General features: G+C 43.8%; 1 protein-coding gene across 1 annotated transcript in view; it reads left to right on the top strand.

The window, feature by feature from the left end:
- Positions 1-8,049: 8,049 nt before the first annotated feature.
- NRBF2 (nuclear receptor binding factor 2) overlaps positions 8,050-15,483 on the top strand; it is a 31,478-nt gene continuing 24,044 nt past the window's right edge. Inside the window, exon 1 of the mRNA XM_030848214.3 lies at positions 8,050-8,240. Coding sequence (XP_030704074.1) covers positions 8,211-8,240 — 30 coding nt within the window. The 5' untranslated portion in view covers positions 8,050-8,210. The remainder of the gene's footprint in view (positions 8,241-15,483) is intronic.

Genomic DNA, 15,483 nt, shown 5'->3' with positions numbered 1-15,483 from the left:
GCCAATAATTATGACTTAATTAAGTAGGATATTTGCTTTGTGATAATTGAAGAATTCAAGAAAGTTCTTTATTTCCATATCATGTAAATTATTTCAGTATTGTGGCCAAATTCTTTAATTGGTCTATTTCTCCAATTACTCTTCTCCCTTTCCCCAAAATGTAAACTGGAAGAGTGTGATCAACACGGCAGTGAAGCCGTGGAAGAGTCAATTAGAGCCCTGTGGATTTTAGAGCTGGCAAGGGAGAATTCAGCATGGAATAAAGCTGAAGTCTGGCCAGCCTCCATGTGTGCTGTAAGAATTCTTTGGCTGCAGCCCTGGTGTCCTAACATCTGAGGTTGCACCATTCTTCTCACAGTTGCTTCTGGCCCAAATGTCAACAGCATGTGATGTAAACAGGTCAGGATAAAGTGTATAAGGTGTCTGTCAAATTTTCTCTCCTTTCTTTCTCTCTCTCTCTCCCCCGCTCCCCCCAACTCCCCGCTCCCTCCCTCCCTCGTTCTCTTTTTCCTTTTTCTTTCTCCTTCCCTCCCTCCCTCCCTCCTTTCCTCCCTCCTTCCTTCATTCCTTCCTTCCTTCCCTCCCTCCCCTCCTCCCTTCCTTTTTCTTTCCTTCTTTTTCCTCCTTTCCTTCTCTCTCTCTCTCTCCCCTTGTTCCTCCTTCTCTCCCTCCCACCCTCTCTCCCTTCTCTCCACCCTTCTTTCTTTTCGTTTGTTTATTTTGGAAACTCAAGCTTACATAGTTTCAAGACAGATTTCCCCTCAAGGGTTTTTCAGTTCCCTGAAGGGTGGAAAAAATATAAAGACCTGCAAAAAAGACCATTTCAGAAGTAACGAATACAGTGAAAGTGAGAGGTAAAAGATTCAATTAGTGGTAAAATGTTTACTTTTTCTGTGCTGCTTTGCTATGAACCCTTCTTTCCCTGAAGCCCTCACATGTCTTCCCAGAATTGTCAGTCAGAGGTCTCCCGTGCTTGTGTTGCTTAGGTGGAATTGCAGCAGGGAGCATGGAACACAGAGGGACTGAATAGGCTAACAATGGACTTGAGAATCTTGGCAACTGAAGAAAATGTTTTTAAAGGAAGCTGGAGGCAAATCTCTCCTAGAAAACTTAAGGAAGAACAGTCTCTGAACTTCTGCCTATGACTTCAATCATTTCCTTCCTACCATTCAGTTTCTAAGTCTTCTCTCATTTACATTTATTTAAAAGTAATTGAACTCCATCTTCTAATATCTCAAGATTCCTTTGATCCTTTCCCAATATGTGACTACTCTGTTTGAAATAAAGTCCAGTGGACCAGCATTTTGCATCAGAGGGTCAGAGCAAGAGGTAGAGCTGGAAGTTTGAGGTCTGTGTAATTGGAGATGGTGATTATAATAGCTAAAGGGACTTGATTAGAGATGCCTCAGTGTTCTGACATGGCTGAAAAGAAAATATAGGTGAAAACTGTTTCCTTCATACCTGACCCAGCACAGATCAACAAGTGAATTATTTTTTATAGATGGAAGCAAGGCAACCCTCCTGGTGTACCAGAAGATGCACGGTCCAAGGACATTTGGGATTCTGGAGAGCTCTCTTCCGCTCCCTTAGTTGAAAAACACCTAATGCAAAGTTGGTTGAATCATTGCCTTTCTGCCTTTATTTGACAGACTTTTCCCTGGTGTCTGCTTACTGGTAAGAAACCTGCCCTGAAATTCTACTTTCCTTGGCCTCCCCTCTGTTGAACTTTGTTGAGTAGAATGCCTGACTCCTGCCTAACTTGGCTCTCTTCATCCTGGCTCAGGCTGAAGCAACTGGACAGCTTGGCTCAGAGTCCAAGGAGTTAGAGACTGCAACCTTGTGGCTACCCTCCCCCTCCCTCACATGGCCTGTTCCTGCCCAGTCTGGTTTGTGAATAGTTCTTGGCAATTACCCCAGAGGAGAACAGAGCCACTAACAATAGCAACTCTCTTTTTAGCTCGAACCTCTTGGTACCCAGGACTGTGAACTTCGGAAAACCCAAAATAACCTATGTAATTACAGTGGGTTACCCTAACAGTCTATTTCTGCTATTACGAACCTTAGATGTCACTCCAGTAGATATTTAGCTGCTTGTAGTGGAAAGAGTACTGGGCTTATGGCCAGACAGACCTAGATTCAAGACCTAGCTCGGCTGTTTACTAATTTTATGACACTGGGCAAGCCACTAATTTGAACCTGTTGGAATTGAATGGGGCCCGCCTGTACATGTAAGTGCTTGGAAACCTGCAAAGTCTTATACAAAGTTAAACCATTGCTATTGGGAAATGGGATATAGTTTCAAGAAAAGAAGAAATTTAAATCTTCAAGAAACAAATGAATCGACTTTTTTACCCTCTGTTCCACACCATGCTCAGTCTTAAAAACAAACAATTAAAACTATAGGTAGTTTCCATTTAAAGTTAAAGGCAGTCTTTCCCTTTTGTTTATGATGAAGTTGGAAATGGGGAAGGATTTGGCAGTTCCTTTCATATGAAGGAATGACAAAGCAAGATGAGTCCTTACACCTAGTAAGTACAGGAAAGAGTGTTATCCACTTAACATGCTAACTATGCCAGCAAACTGGTTTTCTCTGAAGTTTAACCATTATTTTTATCACTTAAATTTTTATTTTGTATGTAGGAAAAGAGATTGGTTCTTCAGATTTAGACATATTTTTGCACTCTCTCACTACTCTTGTATAAACAGAGCAGGACCCTGTGGGGCGCTACTGGGTACAAATCCTTTCCAAGTTTCTTGTTCGTAGGAAGTAAGCTTCATTCAGCCTCCTTGACCTTCTCTGAGTTCCAAAGGGCAGATTCAAACAGTGGCTAATCAGGGAAGGGAGGGAATGCAGAAAAAAAGGAGGAGCAGTCCTGGGGCAGGGTCATGGTTTTGGCCAAAAATGGCTTCTCTCATATCAAGAAAGCCAGGCCTGGTTCTCTTTCTCCAGGGATTCCCCCCACAACCCCAACACTATCTGCTTACACTGTTATTGCCCTTTTGGCAGACCCTATAGGTTTTGTGACAAAGACAGTGTGCTTGGGGTGAATTCACTGGACAGTCTATAAACACAGAAGGTGTGGGAGGTACACTGGATTCTTCTTCCCACAGTAAAGTCAGAGGAGGGGCCACACACACCTCAAGGACTATGTGATGGTTCTTGATGCTGACCTTGTGCTAATCCCCTTCTCCATGGAGCCCCTCTGCTTAAGGGGAGAGAAATAATAGAGGCAGAGAAAACAGAACAGACCAGAAGGGTCTGTTCCCCCCTCTTCCTATAACTGAGCACATCAAAGACTTATAACCAGAAAAACTTCTGAGGTCAAGCCAAGATCCCCTTGATGCAGGAATCCCCTCTATAGCACCTCTGTCAAATGATCTTTCTAGTTTTGTTTGAACTGTTCTGGGACTAGGGAGAGCACTATTATAATACCCCCAGTGAGCGTCTTCACAAACTTTAAAAAAATTAATTAATGAATTAATCAGGCTGCTCTGGGTCTGCGGCACGTGGGATCTTCGATGCGGCATGCGGGCTGAAGCACATGGACTCTTAGTTGCAGCATGCAGACTCCTAGTTGTGGCATGCTAACTCTTCGTTGTGGCATGCACGTGGGATCTAGCTCCCCGACCAGGGATTGAACCTGGGCCCCCTGCATTGGGAGTGTAGAGTCTTACCCACTGGACCACCAGGGAAGTCCCTTCACATACTTTTATTTTCTATACTTGTTCTAGCATTTCTGTAGGGATTGCTCAGTCAAGGGCATGCACATTTTACATTTTGATAGCAGGCAACAGATTCTGCGTATGTTCACACACCCATGTTATAGTGATGAATACAAACGCAGGGCATGGCAGTCATGGTGTTTCAGGAAAACAAAGGTGGGGCACGTGAGGATGGTCATGTGCCAGGTCTCAGGTGAGTCCCTGGGAAGGGCCGCCAAGTGTGGGTCCTTGGCTTCGTGCAGGTAAATTCAAGAGTGAGCCACAGTAAAGTGAAAGCAGGTTTATTCAGGGACATACACACTCCATAGACAGAGCGTGGGCCATCTCAGAAGACAAGAGGCCCCAGGGTACGGGTTGTCAGTTTTTATAGGCATGGGTAATTTCATAGGCTAATGAGTGGGAAGATTATTCCAACTATTTTGGGGAAGGGGTGGGGATTTCCAGGAGTTGGGCCACACCCCACTTTTGAACCTTTTAGGTTAGCCTTAGAACTGTTATGGTGCTCACGGGTGTACTGGAAGTCACTTGTCCATAATCTTGGACCTAGTTGTTTCTAACCAGTTCATGCCATGTCCTCAATGGCTGTCATTCTTTTAAAGGTTGTTCCCTGCCCCCTTCCTGTCTCAATGGGAAGGCAGATTACAGTTCAAACAAAGAAAGAACTCTCTAATGTAAAAAAAATGGATCACAACAGATCACTTTGAGGTAGTAAGTGTTCAATAAGAGACTGGAGAATCTGATGCTGTAGATGCATATAAGATTATGCTACCAAAGAAAGTTTGTGTGCCTGAGGCACAGTGAGGCCAAATAAACATTGCAGTTTGGAGTAGAGAAAGGTTTATTGCAGGGCCAAGCAAGGAGAACGGAGAATGGGTGGGGGACTTCCCTGGTGGTGCAGTGGTTAAGAATCCGCCTGCCAACGCAGGGGACACAGGTTTGAACCCTGGTCCGGGAGCAACTAAGCCCGTGCACCACAACTACTGAGCCTGAGTTCTAGAGCCTGCAAGCCACAACTGCTGAGCCTGTGCACCACAACTCCTGAAGCCCGTGTGCCTAGAGCCCGTGCTCCACAACAAGAGAAGCCACCACAATGAGAAGCCCTTGCACTGCAACAAAGAGTAACCCCTGCTTGCTGCAACTAGAGAAAGCCTGTGCACAGCAACGAAGACCCAATGCAGCCAAAAATAAATAAATGTATTTAAAAAAAAAAAAGGATAATGAGTGGCTTGTACTCAAAAACCCTAAACTCCCTAGTAGCTTTTGGGGAAAAGTTTTTATAGGCAAAATTTGGGGTGAGGGCTGCAGGGTGTGTGCCTTTCTTCTGATTGGTTGGTGGTGAGGTAACAGGGTGGTGCTCCAGGAATCTTGCTCTCAGCCTGAAGTTGCCATTCTCCACCTAGGTGGGGGCCTTAGCTCTGCAGAAGAGCTCAAAGATATTATATATTCCTTGAGGAGGAAGCAGGACCCTGCCCCAAGGCTGCACTATTGTTTCTTGTTGGCCCCTCCCTTGTTTCTGTATTCCCTCTCTTCCCTGATTAGCAACTGTTTGAACCTGCCCTTTGGAACTCAGGGAAGGTCAAGGAGGCTGAATGATGCCTATTTCCTACAAACAAGAAACGGGGGTTGGTGGGGGGGGAATTCCCTGGAGGTCCAGTGGTTAGGACTCAGCGCTTCCACTGCCGGGGGCATGGGTTCAATCCCTGGTCGGGGACGTAAGATCCTGCATGCCACATGGCGTGGCAAAAAAAAAAAAAAAGAGAGAGAAATGGGGGACACGGAAAGGATTTGTACCTGGGATCCCCACAGGGTCCTGCTTGGTTTCAGTTAGAGCAGCAAATATCTAAGGAATGTCTGAAATCGGACATTGAGGTATACTCTGGAAAAGCACGCTAACCTCTCCAATGTGGCAAGTACCTAAGTGGTGAAACTGTGCAACTCAGACTGAGACTTGAACCCATGCGCTGGGACTTGAACCCACCATATTTTAACTGAGATCACACCTGGTCTCAGGACTTAATGAAGCTCAGGTTCTTTATATCTCAGCACAGAAAGAATTCAGAGGGAGACAAAGTGATAGGTAAGAAGTGGATTTATTTAGAGAGAAACACACTCCACAGACAGAGTGTGGGCTATCTCAGAATATGAGAGTGGCCCCAGGGTATGGGGTTGTCAGTTTTTATAGGGATGGGTAATTTCATAGGCTAATGAGTGGGAGGAGTATTCCAGCTGTTTTGGAGAAGGGGTGAGGATTGCCAGGAATTGGGCCACCGCCCACTTTTTGACCTTATGATTGGCCTTGGAACTGTCATGGCGCCTGTGGCTGTGTCATTTAGCTTGCTGATGTGCTACAATGAGCATATACTGAGGTTCAAGGTCTAGTGGAAGTCGACTAGTCTGCCATCTTGGACCTATTTGGTTCTAATCAGTTTACATCGTGTCCTCGGGCTATGTCATTCTTTTAAAGGTTGTGCCCTGCCCCTTTCCCTCCTGTTTCAGTGGCCCATTGAGGATTGGGTTCTTTTACATGAAATTCACTTTCCAGGTGAGCCACAGAAAGCACTGAAAGCTTTGCAGCTTTTAAATGTTCCCCCAAACCCACTGGCTCCATCTTGCTGAGTTGCAGCAGAGATGTACTGCTGAGCTTTTCTCATCTCTGCTTCAGTAATAGGCATGTCCACCTGTGTCTCCAGCTCGGATGGCCTGGAGATCTCTACAACCCTTTATTGATAGTCTCAGGAAATAAATGGGCTTTTCCTAATAGGCTAAGGAGTCTTCCATGTGTCTGAAAAGATACAAACCTGCAGGTAGAAAAAAACGGCCACTGGCAAGCTTCAGGCATAGCTGCTGTTCCCCGCACTTCAAGAGAAGCAGCTTGGATAGCTCTGAAGTCTTTGTAGGCCTGAAACCTTTTCCTTTGATGATCTGGCCACAAACAGCACAGTCTTCATAGCCTGTGGCTGGTCAGGCCAACAGCATGACAGCAAGTGGCAGAGAATACGGCTGGCAGATGCAATGTCCATGTCACCATTTGGACATGGTTATGTACATCTATCAGGTCTTGCCTTTTGCTGATCTGGATGAAGTTGCTCTCAAACACATAGTCTCCTTCCTTGTCCAGCTGTCGCTGAAGTTCCCCTTAGAGATATTAAACCTGCCCACTGCACAGCCAGCCACTGTAGGAGTACTGCAGTGACATGGATTCACTGCTTATGGTTATAGTTTATCAAGAAAGCTCTGCCACTGGATTTCATCCCCTTGAAGGGGTCTTAATAGTTTTCTTTGCCATATAATAAATTGTCAAACTTAGTGGCTTAAAGCAACACACATTTATTACCTCACAATTTCCATGGGTTAGGAATTTGGGAATGGCTTTGATGGGTCCTCTGCTCAGGATCTCATAAGGCTGCAATCAAGGTGTAGGCCAAGGCTGGGGTCTCACCTAAAGCTTGGGGTCCTCTTCCAAGCTCACAGGGCTTTTTTTTTGTTTTCCCGGCTACGGCTTGCAGGATCTTAGTTCCCCCACCAGAGATGGAACCTGGGCCCTCCGCAGTGAAAGCGTGGAGTTCTAACCACTGCACTGCCAGGGAATTCCCAAGCTCGCAAGGCTTTTGAAAGAATTTATTTCCTTCAAGTTGCACAATTCATGGTGCCTCTATCACAGCTGTTTCCTTTACAGCATAAATCACAATTATTTTTTACCAGTGAATTCCTTGACAGAAAGAACTCACTATAGTGGTTTAGCACATAATTGTTAAATGAATCAAGGATTATATATGGTTATTTGTGACTGGAACCGAACCAGTGATTATATATGGTTATTTTATAATTGTGATTATATACGGTTATTTTCTTCATTAGTTTGTTAGCAACTTGAGGGCGCAGCCCTGAATCATTTGTCTCCCTCCAGCAGGGTCTAGTCCAGCGCATGGTTTAGCATTACTCCAATCTCATTTCTGGGAAAAAAATCAGGTGCAAGAATAAAGGTGGGGACTTGAAAGCAAGGGAGGATGTGGCAAAGCAGAATGAATCTGGGAAGAGTTACGCTGGAAGGAAATGGGAGAGACCAATAGCAAAAGTCAGCCACTTTTACTTAAATTCCAGCAACAAGGCTGTACCTCCTCACATGACGTATGCGGAAGCTGAAGACATGCTTCTCGCGAGAGGAAAGATGGACCGCGAGAAAGTGTACGTCTGTCCGTGCCCCGCCTTCCCTGAGCCCCACCCACTCCCTGTCCTCCCTCCCACCTTGAACCTGCCGCGTGTGACGTTGTGACGCGTGCGTGGCCGCGGCGCGGGGGGCGGGCCCGCGGCGCCGCGCCGGAGGAGGAAGTGGTGCGGTTGTTGCTCCCTCTGCGCCCGCCGCTGGCTCCCGGGGCGCGGAGTGGGGCCACAGTTGCCGCCGCTGCGTCGAGCTCCCCAGGTGTTACCCTCCATGTGCCCGGGCTCCGTCGCTCCCCTTCCTCAGGCCGCCGCTTACCCCGGGGTCTATGGAAGTAATGGAAGGACCCCTCAACCTGGTGAGTGGCCCACAGAGGGTTGCGTCCGCCCGCGGGCTCCTTTGCCTCAGAAGCCCGGTCTCGGCGTGCAGCTGACCCTCGAGGCCGGGGGGTGGGTTTGGCGCGGGTCGTCCTGAAGGCTGGGGGCGCAGGCAAGGCGCGGCCCTATAGCGGCTCCGGCCAAGCCACCGCAGACGGCCCCTCGGGGATCCCTGGGAAGCTCCCGCCTCCCATTTCCCGCCTACCCCAGGCGCCACCTGCCTCAGGGCTCGAGGCGAGGGGCTCCCACCAGCGGGGGTGCCACCTCTCCAGGCCGGAGGAAATGCCTCTAAGCGCCACGTAACCACCTCTCTGCAGCCTGGAGAGGCACTGAAGCCGGCCTGGGCAGAAATGGTGTGTAATACTGGGTGTAACTTCCAACACAGGGTCTGAAGTCTGAGCCTCCCCACTGTGGAGAGATGGAGCATAACGTGTCTGACCCCCGTTTCCCTTCACTCATTTCTCACCTGTATTCAGATGCATAAACAGAGACTTCCCCTTCTCAAATAAATTAGAGACAGCTGGGAAAAAAAGACGGGGCCATCCCTGTTTTTAGCTCAGTTTCAGCTCATTAGGCATCATGAAAATATGGTAGATGTTTGCCTTTCTCAGAAACAGCATTGCTCATTATGTTTTTAGGCACCTCAGGTGTAGCGATTAAAACAACAATGAGAAACACGAGTTCCGTTCCACCTGGCCGCGGCATCTTTTGGTTTCCCAGAGAAGGCGTCTGTTTTGGATGCAAAAGTTAGATTACTTAAAGTTGCAGACAGACAAGAGGAACTTTTTGCTGTTCAGCTGCGATGATGGGATTGGAAAAAAAGTTTGTGTGGAAAATTATTAGTTTCTCACGTTAGAACTCTGAGAACCCTTGTGTGGGACTGGATTTAAACCATTCTGTAGAGAAGCAGTAGAGCCTGGTGGTTTAAGAGTATAGATTCGGGACCTAAACTGCTTGGATTTGAATTCTGACTTTGTCACTTAATAACTGTGTGACCTTGGGCAAATTAGTTGACCTCATTCTTCGTGGTTAGTTGTCAGGATTGAGAGTACATAGGTGTAAAGGGCCTAGAACAGTACCTGGTACATAGTGAGGTGTAACTTGGTGAGCTTAAAAAGTTTAAGACTCTAGAACCTAAAGCTGTGGTTCCCAGATGACTGGTGCCAGGTTAACCACTATGACTACCGTGCAGTTTTATTAAGTTATGCCCTGCCCCCATTGTTTACACTTAAAAAGAATTGGACTAGATCTGTGATTTTTTTCTTTTTTTAAAGCCAGGGAAATCTCTTGCAGTCTTCTTGTTTTTAAGGTGACATGTAGTTGGCAATGAAATATAATGGATGGCTCAATACTGAAACTTCACCGGAATATTATTAGAAGTAACCAGCACTTTACAAAGTGCTTCAAAGTTCAAGTGTCCTTGCAAAATGACCATTGGTTCGGTTCCAGTTAACTTCACTTTATTTGGCTGCTTGCTGCAGCATAACCCCAGCCAACTGCCCCACTAGTGTGTGGTAGCTTATGAAAAGACTGGAACTGGGTGACAGTTGTAGGTGGAGCAGCAGAATGACCAGTTTAGGGAAAATTAGTTAAATGGTGGCAATGGTATCTTTTTATAGAGGAGAATTTTCAGTAGTCTTGTTAAGGAGTCTAGCATAATTCCATAATCCAGCCATAAAATTTATGTATCAGAAATTTGGCATCTTGAATTCTTAAACCATTTGAGATTTGAAAGATCTGAGTTCTAGCCTAACTGTTTGATGGAACAGTGGAACAGAGATTAACATTTACTTGAATCGTTTTAACTGTGCTGCTGAGTACCAGTGACAGGCCTTTGAATTTGTCGTCACTCAGTTTTAGAGACTGAGGTTTTTTCCTCCTCTGTTGTACTATATATCGTTGTAGCTTATTTATTTCATACATAGTTTGTACTCCCTTAGTCCCCTACTCCTATCTTGCCCTTCCCCCTTCCCTCTCCCCACAGGTAACCACTAGTTCTCTATATATGTGAGTCTGTTTTTTTGTTATATTCACTGGTTTTATTTTTTTGATTTCACATATAAGTGATGTTGTACACTATTTGTCTTTCTCTGACTTATTTCACTTAGTATTATACCCTCCAGGTCCATCCATGTTGTTGCAAAGGGCAAAATTTCATGCTTCTTTTACGTCTGAGTAGTATTCTGGTGTGTGTGGCTGTGTGTGTGTGCACATGTATCTATATGTACATACACACGCACCACGTCTTTATCCACTCATCTGTTAATGGACATGTAGGTTACTTCTATATCTTGGCAATTGTAGATAATGCTGCTGTGAACATTGGGTTGAATGTATCTTTTCAGATTAGTGTTTTCGTTAGAAGACTGAATTTTTTGAAGACTATCAGATTCTTTTATGTCAGCAGATGTTCAATCCAGGATACAGTTGACTCAACATGAGAAATACTTCTCAATGCTGTGGTTTTGAGTGCTTTTGAACATCCCATTAGCATATACTACCTTTTTCTAATGACATCATACTGTAGTGTATGATTGCATAAGGACTTATTATAGTACCTAGATTTATAATCTTGTGTCCTCAGAGCATCCTTGGAATTAGTAAGAATTGCTTCCCAGTTTTACAGATAAATAAGCCTAGACAAATTTAGTAATTAGATCAGTGACTCAAATACATTATGGACCACACCTTATTTTATTTATTTATTTATTATTATTTTAAAAATTTATTTATTCTTGGCTGCGTTGGGTCTTCGTTGCTCAGTGCAGGCTTTCTCTAGTTGCGGCAGGTGGGGGCTACTCTTCGTTGCGGTGCGTGGGCTTCTCCTTGTGGTGGATTCTCTTGTTGCAGAGCGCGGGCTTCAGTAGTTGGGCTCCTGGGCTCTAGAGCTCAGGCTTAGTAGTCGTGGCGCAAGGGCTTAGTTGCTCCGCGGCATGTGGGATCTTCCCGGACCAGGGCTCGAATCCGGGTCCCCTGCATTGGCAGACGGATTCTTAACCACTGCGCCACCAGGGAAGCCCCACACCTTATTTTAATATCATGACTTCTTTCTAGCAATGCTTCTGTATTAACGTACTATAAATTTCATTTCATTGTGGTCCTTATCTATATTGAATTATACATGCTGTGTCAGTATTTAGTACCTGTGCTCTAAGTTAGGTTTGCAGTAAGGGCTTGTAGGCTTATTGCCTCACAGTGATTTTTAAGATATGGAAGAGACCAGTGTGAAATAGTCATTTTAATATATAGTACAGATATTCTGGTTTTTGAAGTTGGTCAAAAGAAAAATAGGATAAATCATATTTACATTGGTGGGGGGGAATAGCTAGTCTTTGGACTCTGAATAAGTTTTGTTGCATCAGTTTTTTTTTCTTTTTGTCAATTTTTAATATGGAAAAATTCTAACATATAAAATTACTTAGTATATATTTAGGCCTTTCTTTCCATACATTTAATTTTGGCAATGCAAGTGCTAGTAGCAAATGTCAAAACTTGTGTGAGATAATTTCTAGTTCTTTGTTTTGTTTGCAGCCTATCTGGGAAGTGATGTCAGACTTTAATTTACACATGACTGTGTTGCTCATGCTTTGCTTACCTACTCTGCAAACTGAGGACAGGGTCCATCTGACTCTGTGACCACAATTGTATTCTATGTGTTTGGCCCTTTTAAGAGTGCTGAGAATATATATGTTTGTTGAGAAACTGAGCTGCTATTCAGAGTGCTCAACTCTTCTCATCTAAGGAAAGGAATCAGATATAGTCCAAAGAATGGCCTTGTACATATTGGGGGTCTTTGTAACTATTCCATGTTAGTTATATTGGCAATAAAAATAAAATCTTGTTGCCCTGAAAAATGTCAAGGAAAATTTCATCTTGTCACAGGCTAGGCTAGGCTAGCCTTAATGGAAGCACTCTGGGGTAAGGCAGTAGAGCACTAAGACATATCCAATAATTACAGAGTGCTGGAGTTGGCATCAGGCACTGACATATATTATTTGTTTTGTTTTCTTTGTAGCTGTATGAGATATTTCCCCATTTTACAGATGAAAACTTTGAACTGCAGAGTGAGTGGTGATAGTTGGATTTGAAAGCAAGATTCTAAATCAAATATCTAATCTTTCCGATAGATCAGTGTTTGCCCATTTGTTTTGACTGTGATCCACAGTGAGAAATTTTTACATAATGACTAGTACACACATACCTAAGTGTATATTACTGCAGAGCTTGCTACACTATGGATGTGCCTCCTGGAATTGTGCAAAATGCAGGGACACTCATAAATTTCACCGAAAACAAGACAAAAAAGTAAAAACCTGAAGCATCATATGCTGTGTGTGTGTGTATAGTGTTATATATGATGCACTCTAATATTTACTATTAGAGCTTTTTAAATTCTGGTTGTGACCCATAGATTGATTTCAGGAGTCATTACTGGGTTGCATCTTGTAATTTATCTTCACAGCAGATGGTAGCAGTTGTAAAAAAAAAAAAAAAAAAAAAGCTAAAGTGGACTCTTACGGAAATTGACTTAAAAAAGGTTTTCCTGGATCTCTCTAACACTTGAGCAGTTATCCTAAATACAGTTGCATCATGTTACTTAGTTGATTCAGTACTTACAGTTAGGAGATACTACTTGCCTTTAGGAGACTCACAGTCAGTTGATTCGGAAATGGGGAGTGAGTGACTTTTCTCCTTTGTTCTCCATTGAAGCACTACCACAAGGTTCAAGAGTACATTAGGTTTTCCTCTGCCACCTTATTGTGTTTGGTATGGTGTTCCTTTTCTTTTCATCTTTACATACAGTTTTCCCCAAGGACACAGAAATAACTAAATAGAAAGTAAAAGAACTTAATACTCTTTTCCTTTGGGAAAGAAGACAGTATTGAACGTGTAGTTTTGAGGCAGTTCAGCATGTAGTTCTTGGTGAGGGAAGTCACTTGGTAATCTAGCTGTACTCAGGATTTTGTTGGTTGCAGGTGATAGAAACCCACTTCAAATTATCTTAAATCAAAAGGGATAATTTATTGGAATCAAAAGAAAGGTGCAGGAAGGGCAGGACTACAATGTAGATGGGTCTAAGAACTTGTGGGACCTGGGACTCAAAGATAATCAGATTTTCCCACTCTGCCTCTTCAAACTTTATTGCTTTACTCCTTCTCTCTCCAGATCTACATTTTCCACCTGGCAAACTCCTGAGTATCACATTAGTTATAGCCACTTAAAGCTTTCTTGACGTAACCTCTGGTCCTGAGTTTGAAAATCTGTTGGAACGGTTCTTTTGGTGTTTCGGGGACGAGGTAATATAAAAATATTGGCAGCTTCCAGGAGAATCTTATTGATTGCCTAGGAAGAAGAGCATTTCACAGAGAGGGGTGGGGCATGTGGAAAGTGTTGACTGTTTCTGGAGAGAATTCAGCAAGGGAGGAATTTGTACAGGGCACATGGAGTAAGACATTACTAAATCTGAAGCTTTTGTACTTTTTATAAAGGTTTTAGAACATTTTGTAGTATTGTGCTTTCATTTTTACTCAGGGAGTAGGAAACTGCTGGTTAAAATGTCCTCAAGATTGGATGGATGAAATAGTGAATGAAGTAAATGTACCAGTAACTAGTTTTCTGTGGCTCTGTATAGATGTATATACATATGTATAGTTGTTTATCTGAGATTTTGATGCAGAGATTTATTCTGATATTTACTGTGAAATACAGTAATGTTCTCTTGGCATTTAAGAATCTTTGGGGGCTTCCCTGGTGGCACAGTGGTTGGGAGTCCGCCTGCCAATGCAGGGGATGCGGGTTCGTGCCCCGGTCCGGGAAGATCCCACATGCCGCGGGGCGGCTGGGCCCGTGAGCCATGGCCGCTGGGCCTGCGCGTCCGGAGCCTGTGCTCCGCAGCGGGAGAAAAAAAAAAAGAATCTTTGGTTTTGTTACCAACCCTGAGCATAACCTCTCCCATCCTTCTATCCAGCTAACTGTTCATTGATCCACCCAACATTGTGAGCAGTTGCTGTCTATCAGGTACTGTTCTGGACATCAAGGATTTGACAGTGAATAGGACAAAGTCCCTATTCTTACAGAAGTTTTATCCCATTCTCTAGTTTTCTTTTCATCTATTGTGTTCTCTTTCTCTCTTTACCATCTTAAGCATAGTTATTTTGAGTTCCTTGCTATTCCAATACATGGATAATCTCTGGGTCTGTTTCTGTTGTCTTTTTCTCTTTGTTATCAGTGACATTTTCCTGCTTGACATGCCTAGTAACTTTATTGTGTATTACACATTGTGGATGATGTGTTGTAGAGATTCTGAATTTGTTATCTTCCTCCAAAAATGTTAAGTTTTGGCTGGCAATTAAAATACTAGCAGATCACCTTGATCCAGTCTAGGCTTGATTTTAGGCTTTATCAGGGTGGGTCTATTTCAGCTTTACCCGTATTGCCTAGAATGTAGTCCTTACTCCTAGGGCTAGACTTTGAGGTCTCAACTCAAAGCCCCAAGTATTCACCAAAGTTATCCTCTGTCTAGGCCCAAACTGCAACCTATCTCCCCAACAGTGTGTGGCTTCTGAATTCTTTGCTAAGAGGTTCTGCTAGGCTTCCTGGAATTGCGCCCTGTTCATGTGCAGCTTATATGTTAGGTGAGGACCTGAGAGGATTTTTGATGCATATTTTTAGAGTGTCTTCACTGCACTTCCCTCCAACCCTGGGCTCCTTAAAATCTAGCCTTTTTGGTTCCAGTCTCCATCTCCTTTGCCCAGTGAGGTACTGCCTTCTGCTTGGGCTTTATTTCTTTGCACTCCATTTTTGAAAATGCACTCAGAAAGAAAGCCAGGGTGAATGCAGGTTTCACCTTGTGCATTTCCCTTTTCTTAAAACGTAGCCTTCTGTTACTTTTTGTTCTGTGTCTGTAAACTGTTGTTTTTATATATTTCGCCCAGCTTTGTAGTTGTTTACAGTTGGAGGGTAAACCAGTGCCAGCTACTCCATCCTACCTGGATCAGAGGTACAAATTTCCATGAGAATTTCCAAAGAATTCTCAAAACACAATTAAGGCAGTTTATTGTAAACCCTAAATGCCAGAAAGTGCTTTAATATGAGATTGTGGTATCACAAAATACTGCCAATATTCAGTGATAGGTTATCACAGCTCTGTATGGATTGACCACTTACTTACTGCTTTCCGTATTTAAACATCTATTTCCAAGTAAAGTTTGAGGCAGCTTACAA

This window comes from Globicephala melas, chromosome 16 (assembly GCF_963455315.2).
Source record: "Globicephala melas chromosome 16, mGloMel1.2, whole genome shotgun sequence".
Taxonomy (NCBI): Eukaryota; Metazoa; Chordata; class Mammalia; order Artiodactyla; family Delphinidae; genus Globicephala; species Globicephala melas.
This window is presented reverse-complemented; position numbering and strand designations above follow the sequence as displayed.